The sequence below is a fragment of the Embiotoca jacksoni genome, unplaced genomic scaffold (assembly GCF_022577435.1).
Source record: "Embiotoca jacksoni isolate LCO1_2020_lvr unplaced genomic scaffold, fEmbJac1.0.p SCAF_9, whole genome shotgun sequence".
Lineage (NCBI taxonomy): Eukaryota > Metazoa > Chordata > Actinopteri > Embiotocidae > Embiotoca > Embiotoca jacksoni.
The window spans coordinates 3,218,559-3,239,285 of record NW_027185447.1 but is presented as its reverse complement, the minus strand read 5'-3'; the positions used below and the strand labels follow the sequence as shown (position 1 = coordinate 3,239,285).

At 42.4% G+C, this 20,727-nt stretch overlaps 1 protein-coding gene across 6 annotated transcripts in view; it reads right to left on the bottom strand.

The window, feature by feature from the left end:
* agrn (agrin) overlaps window positions 1-20,727 on the bottom strand; it is a 280,463-nt gene that overhangs the window by 191,650 nt on the left and 68,086 nt on the right. For 5 of the 6 annotated variants that reach the window (XM_069140920.1, XM_069140922.1, XM_069140921.1 and 2 more), the window contains exon 3: window positions 16,125-16,145. The exons of the other annotated variant lie outside the window; for it this stretch is intronic. In XM_069140920.1, the coding sequence (XP_068997021.1) occupies window positions 16,125-16,145 (21 nt within the window). The remainder of the gene's footprint in view (window positions 1-16,124; window positions 16,146-20,727) is intronic. 6 annotated transcript variants of the gene reach the window in all.

The following is a 20,727-nucleotide window of genomic DNA, read 5'->3' as shown; positions in this document are numbered from 1 at the left end:
GTGGAAGTATGAAGAAACTGAAACCATGCGGCAAAACAGTTCCTTTCCTCAGAATTCATTTTCACCATGTCTGGAGAATTTATAGTCGAATATTTATTGGATTATTCAAATTTCATTCAGATAAACTGTTCATAAAAAAAAAATATTCAAATGTCAGCCCATCCTGCTTGTTAGCACTAATACTAGTACTCATGTCTAATTACTTTCAAGGCAATCATTGTGGCTCAAATTTTAACAGCCTTCATTTATTATTATTGTTGAACAATTATCATGCAGCACATTGAAATTCAACACAAACCAAAGATTAATTATAAAATATGAATACTTAGTTGCATGCTACTATTCTGACCTTTAACCAGCATTACTTCCTCTTTTCTTCCACAACTCTGTGTTCAAGGCTGGAGTTTTAACAATGATTCGTGACCAAGAAAGCATAACGAACCAAGATGGAAAACTCCCCATCTGCACAAAGTGCTAGTTCAGAGAGATGTTTCTGAAGACAGACAGTTTGTAAAAATTGACTGACTTATTGTGGAAGGTCAGACAGGTAATACAGCCGCGTGTAATACAGCCATTAGTCCACTGGAGGATATCGTGTCATTGTCACGTTTTGCCTCGTGTATAGGATAGTAAAAAGTGAAAAGCACACGCATGCATGAGCAGGGTTGAAGAAGGAGGTCATGTGATGGAGTTCTTGTGACAAAGTTCTAAAGGCTGCGTTTAGATTGTCCACTTGTCCACTATACAGCACACTACATAGTTGAAAAGTAGATGTGAGTGGATTTTGTTCACGATATAGTGGACAAGTGGACAATCCGAATGTGGCAGAAGTCAGAGTGGGAGGAGGTCTGGGGAGGTTGTGTAAGTCTGTAGGAAAGAAAAAGTCAGCATGTATTTACTTTGAGTAATATAAGTAAGATACACACATCGCAGAACATGTTTAGCTTACGTGAAGTATGTAAAGTGACTTATGTAAAATTACTTATTTTAGCCCAAACCATGAGCTTTTCTCGGTGCCTTCACTATTATTCCCGCGGAGTGATTAAACACAAAGTCAATGCCGAGAAGCAAATGTCCGCAAATTAGCGTCCGCGTGATTTGAAAATATTGAACTTGAACGGCCGTACTCAAGTAACGCGAGGCAAAAACTCTCTTCACGTTTGGTCTGAACACACACTTTTCTTGCCTAGGCGAGGCAAAACATGACACTGACATGGTACCCTCTAGTGGACTGACGGGTGTATTACAGCCTTTATTGTGAAATCTGGTCGTGAGGGTTGACGTGCATAATTTGCAGGATGTGGAGGCAATTCAGTCAATGGATTGTCTCAGTGGATGACATGTTTGGAGCTCAAAAGAAGGAACTAGTTTGAAAGGTTGACCATGTGTCACACACGTACCGCACAAAGAAAAATACTGAGCTATGTAACTCCAAAACAACACAGTCAGAAAAGCCCAGATGTCTGACCTTGGCTCAAAGCAGGATTTGGCTTCAAAGCCCAAAAAGCTGATGGTGCAAGACATAACTTAGAGTAAGCTTGATCATCCGTTCAGCAGAGTTTATCTTTGCTCAGTCCCATATCCCCAGGTCAATAATGTTGACTCATCGACCACCTCTTCCTCTGTTGTCGATAAAGCACACCATAGCCTTTTAGCTTCTGCTTTGCCTCGGCAAAGACGAAACAAAACAAAAGACCCCAAAGGACTGATCAGGACCCAGGAATACAGACGCCGATGCTGATGATAAAGCCCTTTTCACAGGGCTGAGTATTTTATTGTGGCTGTTTACGTTCTATAACTCACAGAAATCATGTTGGCATTTACCCTGAAGGATACAATTTTGAAAGGGGATTAACAAGGTGATGATTTGTGGGTGGAAGGACCAAAAACTGCTGCCTGGCTAAAGAAAGAGAAATGATTTAGGCGCTCGCCCTTTCAAATCGTTCTTTTTCTCAAGAGATTCTGGCCCTGCTCTTTCCTCACATCTCTCTCTGTCGTATCGATCAGCAAATCAGATGCACAAGAGACAGGTAGCGCTCAACACAGAGAGGCCAGGCTTGAGGTGAAAGAGTCATGGAGACCGTGCAGCATGTTGAAATGGACAATTAAAGCAGTCCCTCTTGGAAGACGGACAGCAAAGGACAGCCTGAGAGTCACTCAGGCCTCTTCAGGTGGGGGGAAGGTGGAAGGATTATTATCTGCCTGAGACTGAGGGGCACACGGAATAATTCCCCTGGAAATCAATTTCCATCACGTCTATTACAGACCACCGATGGACCGAGAACGAACGAGAGCGGGAGAGACGGACCGAGAGAGACTCTCATTTCCCCTTTTTAATCCTCGTTGTATTTTTTCTTCGCTCTTTCGCTGCCCAAACCATTTCCACAGCAGAGTGCGCCGGCCGCAGGAAGACATCTGCAGTCCATCATGATAAACAGTCCGCATCCCTCTCGTTTGTTTCTTTACAAACCACAGAGCTGCATGAGTAAAAGCTACAGCTGCTGCCTCTTCACGGACTGCGCTCTGCATTAAAACATGACGTAAGGAGTTAACACTCGGGAAAGCAAATATTGGTGTTGACACTTTGGAGATGCAGCTGCTGATACATTCATGTCTTTGTCTTCGATAAAACACACACTTCGTTGGACATACTGCAAAAGCAGAAGAGAGTCGTATTTTTATTTCCTATAAATGAGTTCTGTTAAGAGGCATAAGAACTGGATACAACATTTAGATCTTTATTTAACCATACATTTCTTTTCTCAAATCCAAACTATTCAAAGATTAGCTGTTTACAAAGAGGAGAAAAGCATGATCGCAGACGGAAAAAAAATTTTTTTCTTCTTTTTTTCAAAATAAAAGCAGGTCATAAAACCCCCATGTTTAACAGAAATGGGTTGGTTGACGGAAGAAAGAGCGCGCAAACAAAGTATCACATTTGCCACTTGTCTAAATCCTAAAGCGCTCCTATTATTTCAACAACAAACCACCCCACAACCCTCATTCTCCATCCAAACCACCAATGCCTCCAGTTTTCCTCTGCTGGGTCCTCATTATCAACCAAAGAAAACAGAGCTGATGTGCCCGAGTGTATATAGAGTATGTGTGGAGAGGGGGAGCTGCTAGATTGAGAGCGGATGATATGAGGGAGGAGAAGCGATGGGTGTGACTGAAGGGGAGAGGTTGTCAGCGTTTGTAGGTCAGCGTAAATGTTTAATGCGTTATGCTGATGAGCCGACGCTCTATCGGTCTCTCGGAAAGATGCGCTCCGATACCCCACCGAACAGCCGCGCAAACACACACACCAATCCCACACATTTGCAGGCGTAAGCCACCCGTTTTCTGAGCCCCCTGCTTATATTCTCCCCCGAACTCTCGGCACGCCAATTAAGCAGGTATGTGACAAGACAGCCAAAAGTGCCAATTAGGTGCCAATCTACCTCTGCGACATGTCCCCCCCCCCCCCCCCCCCCCCGTTATACCCACCTCCCCATCGTTTCCCCCTGCTGCAGCTTCCACCTTCCTCTCCCGCTGAGTCCTTAATGGATTTCCATGCCTCTATCTCTCTTCCAGCACTCCCACTTACATCACAGCAGCTAAGTCCAAGTCTGTACCTACCAGTGGGTCCACTTTAACATTCAGTCCAAGGATAGATGTTTTGAGCACACACAATTATTTAGCCTGGAGTACACATGATAATTGAAATTGTCCGATAACAACGTTGCCCTGTTATATGCACTACATTAAGTATGGGGACATGGCATAGTGTTTTTGACAGGGAAGAAAATACTCAATTCAGTTTGCAACGCTTTTGCAAAGAAACCCAACAACGGTTTGTTTATCTTATCAATTAGGAAGCCATAATATTTTTTGGAATGAGTAATCGGGCTTGCCACGGGGCACAATCACCTCATAAATAAAGTACGTTGCTAAATAAATCCCCAAACCAATTTATTCAATTTAGCATACAATGGATTATAGCTTAATTTCAGTGATGATGGGAGTGGACACTTGAGAAAAAAGTTAAAATTTCATGAGGCATTTCTAAATGACCCCAAAGGATGGTAGAGAATCAGGTGGAAGACTTATTCAAACAACAGCTGTCTGTCTGACAAATGCTGTTTCGTGTTGTTGTTTTTTAATTGAGTGAAAGTCAAAGGGCGCAGTTTGCCATTTTTACCGTTTGATCAACAATCATTTCAAACACTGGTACAGTTCTGGACGCATTATTTTCAACACGTCGTCATTAAGGATTCAGTGGAAGCCGGGGCCGTTAATGGCTTTTAGATGCTGCCTCCCACACCCTACTTGATGGGGCATGCTTTCCATTAAAGTGAAAGTATTTTGGATGCTTACAGTTCGATCACAAAGCCCCATATGTTGCGTTATTATTTTCCCCGGCTCTGTCGCAAACAAGCCTCCTCGCTGCTACAGCGTGGGGCGACAGCGCTGCATGAAAGCCAACGTGTCAAAATCCAAATTCATCACTGTCAATGACGGTAATTGGTACTGAAAAAAGGGAAGAAAAGCACCGTTACTGGGTTGACTAAAGGCATCACACACGCAACCATACACACAGTCTGTTACTCGGGGCATCTCCTTTTCTAGTTTACGTCTTTAACGTAGACATATCTTAATTTTAAACTAAAAAAAAAAAACCATTACATCCCCTTTTAATACGGCACACGGTCTGCACGGCGCGCTGGAGCATGTTCTGGTGCTGAATGGTGTTTGTGGAGGTTTAGCAGCACAGACAGGCCTCCAGCACAAACAACACAAAACTGGGTCCTTTGCTCTGGGTGTGGCCTGGATTCAAACAAAGACCCTGGTGGGTCAGCGCCTAAGGAGAGTCTGTCCATGGATATATTGGGGACAGCAGCCTGGATCCCTGGTGAGTCAGGGACAACAATGGGGTGCCGGAGGAGTGGCAGAGGACAAGCAGATGGATATATGTGGGGAGGAGGAGGGTGGAAATGGATCTCAGTCATTGCTACATGAAATAGAATCTAATATATTGGGAGATATGCGAGGCGAAAATGACCTCAGTATATCTACCGAGTATTTATATCACTGTGTGATCGGGTAATCTGTGCCAGCATATATCATGATCTGATGGATTACACTCAAATGTCAATATAGGTTTCAAGAATCCAATAGTGGTCGCAGTCTAAATCTAATTTTCCTCCCTGAACCGATGGCAATCTTTACCTGCAGCCTACAGGAGATCCAAAGATTTAGACTGAAAGCCATTTCCATGTGGAAACACATTTTTACTCCATGCGGGCTAAGAGCAATCACAGCCCCCCTCCCACCCTCCTGTAACACTTTAAGCCCCCCTATCCGAATCCACAGATGACACCATCGCTTTTAACTCCCACTTTTTTCTCAAATGCCGATTCCCTCAATGCAACACCACAGCCACACATCGGGGGCCGGGGCCCGCTAATGGAGACCTCACCCCGTGTCTCTCCCATGAGGCTGTCTGTCTGTCTTGAGGAGGAAATTGGGGAGGGGGGGAGGGTGGTGTGATGGCAGGAGGAGCAGGGTGTGGGCGTGTGTTGGGACGGGACATGGGGTAAGAATTCTGGGTCAGCGACTCAGCGCTGGCCCCCTAATCTGGAGATGGACACAAGGAGGGGTGTACACACACACACACACACACACACACACACACACACACACACACACACACACACACACACACCAGATGGGACCCCCGCCTCCCTCAATCTGCATTTACCTACTTAGCATGCCCCTGGGCACGTGCATGCACACACACACACACACACACACACACACACTCACCCTTATCCCTTCACTGCAGCCCCTCTGCTTGTACACTAAGTGCGATCATGGGTGAAAGAGATTATATTACCATAACCCAGATATGCTAACCCCCCACGACCTACTGGGTTACCACAGAGGCTTTTCTCTTGGCTACACAATAACCCCAGCAGTGTGCCACAATGTCAAAGCACAGACTCTGCGCTGGCTACTCAGCCACCAGGATGACAGGCGTTGATGCAACAGCAGCTCAGATGATCAATTAAATATGAATGCGCATGAACCGCCGCCCTCCTTTTCATAGTTTCCCTCCCGGTTTTCTTTCTTTTAACGATCCGGGTGTTGATGATGTGCTCATAATATTTCTTGTTCAAATCCTTCTCATGGCTTCCCCTCATTCCTCATTTCTCATTCCTGTCACTCTCGGCTATGTTTTTCTTTCCAAAGAGCAGATGCACCATAAAAAAAAAAAACTAAAAAAGAAACATCATTAAACTAAAATACCTCTCTGACAGCACATTTTGCCTGAGCTGCGGTTGTTATTCATGTGAAAAGTATGTATTTGAATGATAATATCCTCAAGTCTGCCATGACTCTATTATCTGAAGCACTGATGAGCGTGACCCCGGAGAGGAGGATGAGGAGGAGGAAGAGGAAGAGGAGGAGGAGGAGGAGAGGGAAGTCGACCTGAGGGGCTGAGCCCAGGTTTGGACTCTGCAGACCCCTGGACTGAGGAGGTGATCAGCTGGAGGAGCCGCCTCCCCACCACTCAGTGTTGGAGCATTTGTGCCCCCTAGTGTATCTGCTTGTTCTAGCATCTTGATACTGGAAGTGTAAAGATTTAACGCCTGAGCAGTTTAAAGATGAAACACATGAACAAACTATTATGAAATCAGTGCAGAATAAAGAGCTATTTCTCCATGTTCGATGGTGGTAAAGTTACTGTAGGCTCCTGTGTTGAGTCAGGTAAAGAAAGATCAAATACAACACACTGAAGGAGGTGCACATTCACGGTGTGCATCTGCAGGATCTTGTGAACCTGGTTGTCTGAACCAAGGAGAGCATTTTTTTTTTTCGTAACCCAGAGTGTGCATCCCTATTGAAGAGAGATGATGGACACATGGATGCTCTGGGGGTCAGAAACAGAGGAGCTCCTTTTGAGAAAAAAATAGAGAAAATGCAGGGGAAAAAAATCAACATACGCGAGACCCAAACAAAAACAAGCACGATCTGGGAAAGAGCTACAGCGCCACAACAGTTATTTCCAAGTCAAATCTGTTTCTATTTCCCTCTCCTCCTTCCTCATGCAGATCTGCAGTGTCATGTTTCATTTATAAGTAACCTCCACAGAAAAATGTTTCAGGAGAGCGTGATAACACAAGATGTTGGGTTAAGTGGAAGGTGAAGGACGAGGCATTTGCAGTTTAGCCTGTAAAATCAAACTTTGTGTTTATTTGGCCTATGGAATGTAAACTGCACGGCTATTGTATCCTGAAGAAAGCAAAAGCAGCAGAAAGACTTCAAATCCATTCAGACAAAAGTCATGAAGCAAACAACTAGCAAATCTGAACAACAGGAGACATTCAACTCCAGTTTCCTGACATTTACGTCATGTTCTTCGACTACTCCTCCACAGATTTGACCAGGTAAAGGTGCAGTATGTTGAAGGAGCAGGTGTTTGCTTCGCTCTGTGCACCAAACAGCCATTAGGTGGCAGCAGATGCAAAGACTAGCCCTCTTTCTGTTTAGACATGCCATCACTGTCACAGCAGATTTACACTGTTCATTACAATATGTGCAGTGTGGGTAAATGAAATCGATTCTGAGAATGAAAAAGATAGATTAATCAATACGGTGTGAGTTTATTATCCACTACATTTATGATTATTACTTGTAGTACTATAAATATGTCTTGTATAAGTTAGCTGCTTCTTAAAATTATTATTTTTTTTTTTATATATATATATATATATAACGCAGTCATCCTTGGCGGCTTATTGAAGTTAGATTTAGACTGGACATGAAGCATCTGTGGCAGAAGGAGTTATCAAGCTGAAAACAAAAGTGAAACTCAGTTCAAATCAACTTAATGCCACTTTATAGTCCCTTTATTTTGCTTGCAGGGTCTCCAGGACACCAGAGCAGTTTACATATATGACCGGAAGACCGTTGAGCTGGACCCATAAAGTATTCCACACACTTTTCCCACATGCCTTTGAGCCATTTGGAGTGGCAACCTTTTATAGGTGTTGTGCTCACTGTTGTTTTCCACAATTTACAGCAGGTCAAAGCAACAGACGGAGGTGATAACACACAGCGCAGGAACAAGTGTGACTAACAGGCCTGGCCATGACACAAAGTTCAACAGAGCCTTGAAGATAAGAGTTTACATACGAGTCAGAAATCACTCACTGCAGAGGAGGAGACAGAGAACACGGCTCAGGTGCTGCCTGTGTTCGGGCCAGCAGGAGCTGGTTTGGATCACTGCAAGAATCCGCAGTCCTGTTCCAACAACGTCTGTTAAGTTACAGCCAGTTGTGCAAGTGTGTGCGTGAAAGATAAAGAGAGAAGGAGAGAATCCCTCCCAATAAGGAAGAGGAGAAGAAGAACATAACCATGCCAAAGAGTTAACAGCCGAGCTGCCGAAAAGAATACGTACAACTCAATAAACATGCCTCCGGGCCGCAATAATCTTCCTCACAAGTCATTGCAAATCACAGCTCACCATCAGGAGGCACAAACTCAAAATGCTTTGTTTAAAGAGAGGCATGAGGTCCAACAAAAACTGATGGAAATTTACAACATGAAAAAAAATTATTGTTTGAGCATCTTGAGCTAAATGAAATGCTGCCAATCATCTGTGGCAGCCATTATTTCAGCTGATACGAGGGATTTTTTTATTATTATTATTTATATCTGAACTGGGGAAAAAAATGTAAGGTCTTTTTTGTCAAAAGGAAAATTTGAATTGCACTAATCATTATGTAATAATGATTTTACAATATAAATGCAACATTAAATGTTCAAAAAAACAGACGTAGAGGAAAATATCAATAATCTTGTTTCATACTTTACATACTGCATTTGCCATACCTTTGATATCTGTAAAGTCCATTGTCCTGTGAAAAAGCAGTCCCAAAAAGGTATTCTAACACAGCAATGCAGCCAATTCTAACCCGTTAATATTACATGACATCGAACTGATTGTCTTTTACAGCCCTGCCATTGTTTGACAATGAACAAAGAACAATTATAAAGGTGACCACAATTGTGTTGCTACATAATTCACTGTAAATAACATTATTTTATGACAAAATATGCTTCTGTAACGTTTGAGAATTCCTCAGAGAGAATAGGAGTTGTTGACCCTGCCTTGCTTCACGGCACCAAATACATGCTGCTGGGAGTGCTTCCTCTCATACACACACTCAGCTCACTGTCTTTTGGAAGTAAACACACAGATGGAGATGGAAATAAACACCCCTGTCTGCCCAATCGCCCATGGAAATAAACAGTCATGCGGTCTTTTGGAAATAAATGCTTGTGCATACCAGCGAGCAAGAGCTGACACGTAAAGCTCAGAGGCCCGGACACCTTGAAATGGATACGGCAACATGCACAAGATAAACTTGATATTTACTGAGAAGGATGAATCCCGAAGTACTTGGATAAACACTAAAAGAAAAACCTTCAGAAACTACGAGACAGCATCAGTGCTTAATGTCATAACCATGCCTCAAGCATCACCCATGCCATGATACGGCAACGCATTCAAAGTATGATTAACTACAAACAGTCTTTATTTTACATGACTTTTTTTCAATTGGTAGCAATTTGTAGGATTAAACTGAAGAGACTTGAATGAAATATGAATTATTATAGTTTCTTCTGAACTGTGAAATCTTGAATGTCTTGAGTGTTTTGACATCCGCAGAGGCAGAGCTCTCAAAACAGTCTCTGTATTTCCAATGATAACACAACTTTGACTAAACAAATATAGCAGACTGGGTTCTCCGGTCGATCACGAGCAAGTCTCTGCAAATTTACTTTCAGAACACACTGACGAATGCCAGATCCAAAAAATAGCAACATATCAACTAACGCTCGAAGCATCCTGAAGAACGTAGTCTGCGGTTGAGTATGGACAACGTGGGTGAGTGAAAACATTTAGTAGAACGTGACTCAACTTGCGTGATCGTGAGCGGAGACACAAATGCCAAAAATAGATTTTGACAAAAGGTACAATGCAATACAGTGCTGACCAACACACACTTCAGCACTTTATAAAACATCCACCCACTCTAGCAGGGTGAAGAAAGTAACTTGGTTCATAGTGTGTTTAGTTTCAAAAGACCTGCAACTGTGCAGTGTTCTCTGATAGTAGCGTTGCAGCAGAGAGGCCGTTCTTCACTCCTGGAGACGTGATGTTAACAACAACACACAGGGGCACTCCTGCCAAAGACTTCCACCTCTAATAAGCCACGCATTTACATGCATGTCAGTAACTATCTTCTGTTACAGGCCTCTACCAAACTGCCCAGAGTTTATTGTTTGTTGTCTCTCTATGCTGCTATTTTCTCTCTCTGCTCTCCTCTGGTGGATTAATGTAAGAATTAATTAATGTAATAACTCAACAATGAAAAACCATCATTCTCCTTGAAACTGCTGTCTATTTTGTGAACATGTCAGCTCATTAGCTTCTTATCTGGAGACGGGCCGATACAGAGGGTCAGGATGGCCCTGAGTACAGGGAGGGTTTTTCTGACTGATGGATGAGGATGCCTCCTATCCAAGGTTGGGCTCCCGGAGGGGGGCCGGGGCCCTCAGACTGACCTCAAGGGAAGAGACATAGAGGAAGCCAAACAGGAGTGAGAGGTACATGACAGGGGGGATGCCAGTGATAAATAGCCAATGATAAAATATCTGGAAAATCTGAACTTTGCCAAACATTAGTCTAAACAAGTACCAAAGAGATTAAACCAGTTGGAGGATAGCCTCATTGATGTCTACATAAAAAAAAAAAAAAAAAAAAAATACATATTTTTAAATCTCTATTATTTTACTTTAAAAAAATCTGCAGTTTCTTTCCAATCTGAGCTTAAATTCCTTCTCACTGAGATCGTGTTGTGCAGTAGAGTCTCATATCATACATCCTGGGATGATTATTGAATAAAGAGCCTTACACAAAAACGTTGTCTTGACATCAAGGTCACAGCTGGCAGTCTCCATATCAAACTATTTAGAAAAACACTCCATTCCTTATGTGAATCTCTTCAACTCTCTCGGCCATGTGGTCATTTACTTTCACAACACCCAAGTCGACCTGAATAAAAAAGAGACAAAGAGATAGAAGAACTCAAGAAGAAATCCTCCTATATGCCTGTTTCTTTCAATGTCAGCTGTCAGCTATAAGGAAGTGTACTTCAACAAACAGTCAACAGATACTCGGGTAGGATGTACAGAAGTGAAGGAATCCATATGCTATTGATCATACAGATTTTCATTTAAAATGAATGACGTCAACCCTCTCGGGAACAGAAAGCTAAAGAGCCACAAGCTGCAGGCCTTAACCCTGCAATCCTGATTACTGCATGCACTGACCTCCCAAACCAGACAGCAGATAATTGCACCCTCTTGCATTTGACAGTCACATTAAAGGGCCTGATAATGGAGTTCTGGCTCGGAAAAAAAGGGATCACTGGAGCGGACAAGAGGAACAACAGATCTGTCTTTGGCTGGGGAAGGAAATTGGTATCTGCTTGATTCATAGCAAAGCCGACAAAGGATGGGCTCTCCACTGGCGTCCATTGTTATTGGTGTGTTGCTTTTGTAAAGGGCAAAAATACCTGTTTCTTGTTGAATAGGAGCTGCTTCTAGAAAAATACCGGTGTGCAGATAATGGTGTCCGTCATTGATGAAACCCGCAGCTCATAACCGAATGTGCTATTCATGTGCTTTCATGCACTGTAATGGAGATATGAGAAGACAAAAAAAAAAAAAAAAAAAAAAGTCCCAGCTGGCGATTGCAAATTTGACAAAAGTCTTGTAAATGGTCAAAGGCACCACAGGGTATGAAAAATAATATAACTATGCTGCCACTTTTATTGCTTCATTTTTTTTGTCAAAGTTAACATGAAGCACAAGAAAATGGAATCCAAGGGAAAAGGCATGCATGAGAGATTAAAGAAAGATCATGAACAATTCAAAGCACAAACACAGGAGAAAAACAGAGGAAAGATACTGTAGTCAACACTGGAGGATAATGTGAGAGCCGGAATCCCATAGACCCTACAGAAATCCAAGAGATCTGAAATATAAAAACACACTACTTGAATCGGAGCAAGAGAGGCGACAGAACAACTGCAGTCGAGTTGTTTATATAAAACTCTTGTGGTCCATTTGGTTTAGTTGGTTTAAACCAGTGTAAATGCTGTCATTAAAAACTAAATAACCACACCATGACCAACTGACAATTATCGCGTCCACCTCATCCTCGGAAGAAATCCAAGGGAATCATGGGACGTGCAGCTACAAAGCAGATAAATCATGTAATTGTGTGAAATTAATATCAGCGCTGGGTTTTGTTCAAAAACGTTCCATACCGGCAGCGTGACCTTGATACCAGCTTCTGAACAACACTTTTATTTGATACCAAAAAAAAAAAGAAGAAATTATGACACATCACAGTACATATCTTTAGTTTTCATTCAATTTAGGAGGGAGAGTGTACAGGTTATTTTCTGTCGATGCAATTGACAGACCTCCCACAAACACATAAGATGCAAGTTGTCACTAGATGCTGGAATTTAACAAATGATTTTATCTACATCATCAAACTGCGAAAGTACAGGCTATGTTTCAGTGTTCATGTAACCTACAAAATGAAACCTGGTACTGAATAACATGCCATTGTTCAAGAGTAGATAGTCCCGAAACAATTTGGTCGGTGCCATAAAAGTTCGGTACCCTGCACTAGATAGAAGTTGATAACGGATCTGTAGATGTAAAACAGCCATAATTGCAGGTACCGGGAACCATCCTGTATCATACTGCTACTGTCTTCTACAGCACTGAGAACAGAACAAGACCATACTACCAGTGAGAAGGGAAGGACAGGACAGGAATGGCAATGACAAAAGCCACAGAAAGAAATGCCCCACCCCCTTGTTAGGACCCTACAGTCTCAACCTCCTTTAAGTTATGGGGGAATACAAGTTCCAGTCTCAGCTCTGGCTCCTCTTGCAGGTGCTTGTTTGCAGCATGTTTCTTGGACCAGCTTGTATGGCAGTTAATGAGATCCCCATGGAAACCCAGTGCTAAGCAGGTCACAGACTGTTGCAAGCACCAGAGCATTCATAACCCCACCATGCATGACCTTTGACCTCACCCATACCCTCATCCTTGCCACATAATCTTGTGAAAGTCTGAAGCCTCACTTTTGAGATTTGATACCACACACAGTCATGCACATTTTAACACACGTTCACACACTTGCTAAAAAAATCAATTCATCTCTCAGGCTCACAGGCCGCATGACTGCTCGTGTTTTAATCACAACCTGAAGGATATTCTTACGCTTCAAGTCTATCTGCCCACAGGGATTAAAACTATGACAAGCCAGTCACACTGTCCTTGTAAGTCACGACAATGTGACGATGAGACAAGGACCCTGAAAATGAAGTGGTTAAATGGAATTCAACCATCCTTAATTCTATTATTGACACCGATACTTTTCCTCTGTGATGCATCAAAATATCTACTTCAGTTAAAAAAAAGGCCGAAGAAGCATTTTTTTGGGCATATTGTGGATTTTTTTCTGCTTTCAAGTGGATGAAAAAAAATCTATGTACACCGATTTAACCTTGAATATTGGCCAGTAAAAATTAAGTAATAAATAAAAATACATGTTGGTTAAAGGACACCAAATTTGGAATATAAAACATAGTTTGTCGTGATTTAATATTCTCGTTAAAATAATTATAAAAAATACACAAACAATTGAGAAAAACTACAAAAGTTGACCCCCATTTGTGGTGATGCTGTCGTCTTTGCAGGCACTTTGACACCACAGTGGCATCTTACCTCTGCAGCCCCACACCACACCAAATTACATACAGTGGGTACGGAAAGTATTCAGACCCCTTTAAATTTTTTCACTCTTTGTTTCATTGCAGCCATTTGCTAAAATCAAAAAAGTTCATTTTATTTCTCATTAATGTACACTCAGCACCCCATCTTGACAGAAAAAAACAGAAATGTAGAAATTTGTGCAAATTTATTAAAAAAGAAAAACTGAAATATCACATGGTCATAAGTATTCAGACCCTTTGCTGTGACACTCATATTTAACTCACATACTGTCCATTTCTTCTGATCCTCCTTGAGTTGGTTCTACTCCTTCATTGGAGTCCAGCTGTGTTTAATTAAACTGATTGGACTTGATTAGGAAAGGCACACACCTGTCTATATAAGACCTTACAGCTCACAGTGCATGTCAGAGCAAATGAGAATCATGAGGTCGAAGGAACTGTCCAAGGAGCTCAGAGACAGAATTGTGGCAAGGCACAGATCTGGCCGAGGTTACAAAATAATTTCTGCAGCACTCAAGGTTCCTAAGAGCACAGTGGCCTCCATAATCCTTAAATGGAAGAAGTTTGGGACGACCAGAACTCTTCCTAGACCTGGCCGTCCAGCCAAACTGAGCAATCGTGGGAGAAGAGCCTTGGTGAGAGAGGTAAAGAAGAACCCAAAGATCACTGTGGCTGAGCTCCAGAGATGCAGTAGGGAGATGGGAGAAAGTTCCACAAAGTCAACTATCACTGCAGCCCTCCACCAGTCGGGGCTTTATGGCAGAGTGGCCCGACGGAAGCCTCTCCTCAGTGCAAGACATGTGAAAGCCTGCATAGAGTTTGCCAAAAAAAACACATGAAGGACTCCCAGACTATGAGAAATAAGATTCTCTGGTCTGATGAGACCAAGATTGAACTTTTTGGCGTTAATTCTAAGCGGTATGTGTGGAGAAAACCAGGCACTGCTCATCACCTGCCCAATACAATCCCAACAGTGAAACATGGTGGTGGCAGCATCATGCTATGGGGGTGTTTTTCAGCTGCAGGGACAGGACGACTGGTTGCAATTGAAGGAAAGATGAATGCGGCCAAGTACAGAGATATCCTGGAAGAAAACCTCTTCCAGAGTGTTCTGGACCTCAGACTGGGCCGAAGGTTCACCTTCCAACAAGACAATGACCCTAAGCACACAGCTAAAATAACAAGGGAGTGGCTTCGGAACAACTCTGTGACCATTCTTGACTGGCCCAGCCAGAGCCCTGACCTAAACCCAATTGAGCATCTCTGGAGAGACCTGAAAATGCCTGTCCACCAACGTTCACCATCCAACCTGACGGAACTGGAGAGGATCTGCAAGGAAGAATGGCAGAGGATCCCCAAATCCAGGTGTGAAAAGCTTGTTGCATCATTCCCAAGAAGACTCATGGCTGTACTAGCTCAAAAGGGTGCTTCTACTCAATACTGAGCAAAGGGTCTGAATACTTATGACCATGTGATATTTCAGTTTTTCTTTTTTAATAAATTTGCACAAATTTCTACATTTCTGTTTTTTTCTGTCAAGATGGGGTGCTGAGTGTACATTAATGAGAAATAAAATGAACTTTTTTGATTTTAGCAAATGGCTGCAATGAAACAAAGAGTGAAAAATTTAAAGGGGTCTGAATACTTTCCGTACCCACTGTACATACAGCATGCATTAAATTAAAGACCACGACCCTTAATTCTGTCAGCAACTATAAGTAAGAAGTACTGAATAGCAAATTGCAGAGATGTTTTGCATTCAGGTTCATGCATTGACAGCTTCTTGTTCCCTGAGACCTTGTATCCTAGCACAGCTCACATACTTAACAAATCCCTGCCATATTAAATCAGGAGCGAACACCAACACAGACACACTCAGACACTTTTTGTTCAGGCCGTTGACTGATGGAAATCCTCATTGCCATTCAGCCGAGTCTCAAATGCTTTTCCCAATGACGGGGGCCCTAAACACATACAGACCTCCTGGGGCTGCACTTCAATGGCGGCTATGTGCATCTGCAGTATGTGGCATTGATCTTAAGGCTCCTCGCATTGACTGTCATTTTAATTAGGCCTGCATAAAGAGAATGGCTCACATATAATTTGTTTTTATCAGATAAACGGTTTAAACGGCGACATAGCGGGATGCAAATTCCATGTAAAGTTGACTTCTTTTCTTTTTTTTTCCCACAGGACACATGAAGATTAAGCAGCAAAGTGAAGAAAAGTCTGGGAAAAGCAAGCGCTTACCTGCAACGATATATTTGTGAGCTTCAGTAGGCAAAGAGGGAGAAAAGCAGAAGGAGAAAAAAAAAGTTGAATATTAGCACATAAAAAGAGCCATTAAAGTTTTGTTTTTGGATGTTTTGGAAAGGTGAACTGAAAGAGAAGGAGATGAATAAGCCCTGGACGGATTAGTGACAGAAAGCAGATGAGGGAGGGTGATGATGAGGAGTCTTTTCCCCAAGTAATAATCAGTGTCACTGGCAAAAATTTGCATATCAATCTTTGTAAATGTGAGATCGCCTCCCAAAAATGTTTTAATACATAAAATCACTTCCATCTTGCATCTATTTTGAATAATACCGAGGTAAAGATACAAAAACCTTTGTCCCTTTAGGCAGGCTACATTCAATAGAAAAAGGCCCTGTGCCAACAAAGTATTGAAACTCTAAGTATGGCAGACCTGAACAAACCCATCCACCTCACACACCACCAACAGGGAATCCCTTCAGATATACAAAATCCTAAATCATGCTCATCTCCCTCTATCTCACACACTTGGGCTCACACAGACCTGTCAATCTGCTGTTTGCCCAGCTGATGCAGATTGAGGGTGAGCGGTGTTGACAGGGCATACGAGAGGCTCATCCATAAAACATGGACCGAGCCGGGCTGAGTGAGGGAGCTATTTACGAGGGAATAACACAGACACCACAGAGATCCCTCCATCGATTATTAACCAGGCACACGTAGAGACATTCTGTCCGTGTCCGAGGTACATATTGGCCTCGGATCAAGTTATGTTCTCTTTCGGGAAATACTGACAAACTGCCGCTGGTTTCAGACGATATTTGGAGCTTGGAGAAGACATTGTGATGCAGAGTTTGGAGGAGGCGGCCCGGCTGCATTAAGGATGTATGGAACGATGTGGAAGGAAGTCGGAGGTAGTTGTAACCCTAACCCATTCGTAATACAATGTTGGATTTTGTTATAAATTAATTTCATATTTAGATTAGACAGAAAGAGAGAGAGAGCGCACCCGATGTTCATACTTACTGTCATAACATAAGTGTAGCCTACTTTGGATGTCCGCTATGTTTAGCACACATTTAGGTTCCGCTTTCTCCTTTAATAACACAAAAAATATACATATAGTTAAAGGTTAACTGTGCGCCTCGCACTCTAGAGGACGCTGCACTGCAGTGAGCTGAGCTGCGTCTCACACAGACTTTGTGGCTGCTCCAACCTGTTGAGATGGTCGGCCAATAAAAAGCAAAAGTCCACCTGCATGGACTAAATCATAACCTGTCTGGCTTTAAGGTAAGCAAACATTAACTTAACGCTAATTTATCCAGCAATGTGTTTATTTCACACAACATTAAGACTAATTGGCTTAAGCAAACAAAGCAGTTACATGCCATAATTCTTCAAATATAAAAAGGGAACTTTACTTTTAACGTTTTGGCAACTGTAGGTATCACAGCGTATGAAGAACTAGTATATGTTATATTGTAAAAAAAATTATGTGATCAGGCCTGAAATATGTCCAACAAAAGACATTAAATTATAAGCTTATAGTCATAGTTATATTTTAAACTTACCCTCAGTTGCGTGTAAAGAAATATATCCTGTTTTGATAGCATTATGACAGTACTAGCCTACCGTTGATCTCCCCTTTGCTTTTTCAGCGGGCCGTCCAGGCCACCATCCAGCCATGAGGCAGCTTCATTACCAGCCCACTAACAGTCAACTACAAAAATCCAGCAGTGGTTGTGCACAATAACCTCACACCCTGACAAAACAGGTGTTTTGATGGGTTGTCCCGGGGCGGGTGTTAGCCCGGTGTCAGCTCTCCTCCTCTGTTCCACCCTCTTGCATTTCTCTTATCCTGCTTTCTCTGCTCTTGTCTTGATCCTCATTATTCCACACTGGAGTCTTTGAAGGAGCAAACGGTCTATTATCCAAAGATGGAGCTTAAGACAACTTAAAGCTCTGGAGGAGTGGCTACTTATTTGGGTTGAAAGACAAGAGCGAGAAGGAGGGAGTGTGTGTCTGGCCTGGCGTTCCCATATCACTTAGGCTAATGTGATTAAGGGTGAGCGAGAGGGGGATTTCATTTAGCTCTGTGTGTGTTGGTTCTAAGTGATTCATGTCAGGGAGAGTGAGTGTGTGTGTGTGTGTGTGTGTGTGTGTGTGTGTGTGTGTGTGTGTGTGTGTGTGTGTGTGTGTGTGTGTGTGTGTGTGTGTGACTTCCACGATCAAATAAGAACGGCGGTGTGTAGTCAAGATGTTTTTCTGTGCCTGGTACCATAATTAGCACACATGAATGGCAACACATAAAGCTCACTGGTACCACCGTGGGTCACAAATGAACACAGTCCCCTTCATTAAATCTCGTGCTATGCACATTATTTTTCATTTAGTTGTCAACTTTCGTGCAGAAATGTAGCTCCAAAGCCACCTCAAGGAATTCACTCTGCTGAATCTATTTGTTTTATGAGGAATATCTGACGGCCTTTTACGAAATGTTTTCGTTTCTGCAGCATCAAATAATAACGTTTTGTCAAAGCCGCTGGCGCCAGAGAAATATACAGACGGAGCCCTTTGATGTCGACACCGTGATCACCTGAGTCAGACAAGGAGGTCATGTGTCGCAGTTGAAAGAGTGACAGAGAGCATGAAAGGAGGAAATCTGGGATGTTTGGATGGAATAACAGGAGACTTTCACCCAGGAGGCCGGTGTTCAAGTCTGTGAGGAAGCAAAAGTCAGTGTGTTTTTCTTACATAAGTAAGCTACTTACTGTACGTTACATCACATATTTAGCGTGACATATATATATATATATATATATATATATATATATATTAGATACAACATGTTAACCCAAACCATGATCTTTTTCTAACGCAAACACAAACGCAGATTTTCACCTGCGAGACCAGTGTTCAAGTTCATGAGTAAGCAAAAGTCCTTAACCCTACTTAGGTTGCGTATTTAACTTGTATGACATACATAATCTTACTGATGTAGCATTACTTATTTTAACCCAAACTATGATCTTTCTTTTAACCCTAACTAAGTAGTTTTGATGCCAAATTGCTAACGTTTCACATTTAACCCAAACCGTGATCCTTTCATAAACCTAACCACCTAAACGTAAAGCACCTTGTCTGTATCCTTGAGAGGTCAGCAGGCTGTGACAAAATGACAGTATGAGACACCCTCGGTGAAAACAGGTTGTATTTTATCAAGTACAAAACCAAATCCACCCATTAATGTGTAGCAGAAATATAAGTACGATTTTTGTATACTTCTTTTTTCATTACAACTGGATTAGTCGGGAGAAATATTGTTGCCTTTTTTATTGACATTTCTGAGTAAATGTAATTTATGTGTATAAATTATGAACTTAATATTTTTTTAATGATTGTTAATTCTGTTAAAGGATAAGTTAATGCTACAGGTGACCCTATTAGGATGTTGTGCTTTCAGTTGACACAACTGCTCAATATATGTTCCTTTCGTGACATGAAATCTGTGTGCGTGTTGAGGGAAACACTCCTTATTTATGTGGCGTCCAGTGTTTGTAATAGTTCATTATTTAATGGCCTGATTGGACTAAAAAAGCAAAAGGTTTTATTTGGGCAAGAGCAATGCGACTTTAGAAGCAAGAGGACGACAGTAGTGTGAGTGTGTGTGTGTGTGTGTGTGTGTGTGTGTGTGTGTGTGTGTGTGTGTGAGCAGCAGGGCCTCGAACATGGCAGATGGACCCACTGGACTTTTGAATGGGTTTTTGTGTGCTGCCACCTGCACACACAGACATTATACAGACAGACACAGAATGTCAATGGCACTTCAAATTCCAGCTCTCAAACACAGAAAAAAAAAAAAAAAAACTGTTCTCTGTATCAACACTTTCTCAGCAGTAAGTGGATATAGATACAGAGGCAAACAGAAAAAAATACTGGTCTCAACATTTCAGCATTACAGAGAAATCAAAGAACGTGTTAAACATCAAATACTGAAAGCAGCTTTTTTCTGTTAATGCTGTTAATGCTGTCAACTGTAACGACGAGGACTTCCATCAGGATGAGTGTGTTTGTAACAGAGGAAGGGGGTCTTTGTTTGCCACTCAGCTGTACGCTGACTGCAAAAAGAGACCTCCCCCTCCTCCAAGAATACTGTCCCCTCTCAAAAAAGACCCCCACACACACCAAACAAAAAGGAAGGATTTTACAGAGAGGAAGAAAAATGTGTCATCCCCCCCCCCCCCCTCTCCAGCTCTATTGTACACATTCAAACACCGCCCTCTGTTTTCACAGGCTTTAAGGGGGGGGGGGGGGGGGGGGACCTGTGTGTTTGCAGAGAAGTGGCAAATCAGTCTGTGACGGCAATAATCAGCCTGCTTCATAATGACTGAGTCACAACTGTGACTGGGCACTGTTGTCTCAAACCGCCTCTCCAAACACTGATAATCCTCCAATACTTTGCACGGTCTGTCTCCTAGCTGCAAACTAGTAGTGGACATCAGGAGGTGGGATGAAAGCAGCTTTTTCAGATTCACAAAGGATGCATTGGAGATTCAGACAACATATGCGAGTCTGGACTGGAGAGCCTCTAGGTCAGCCA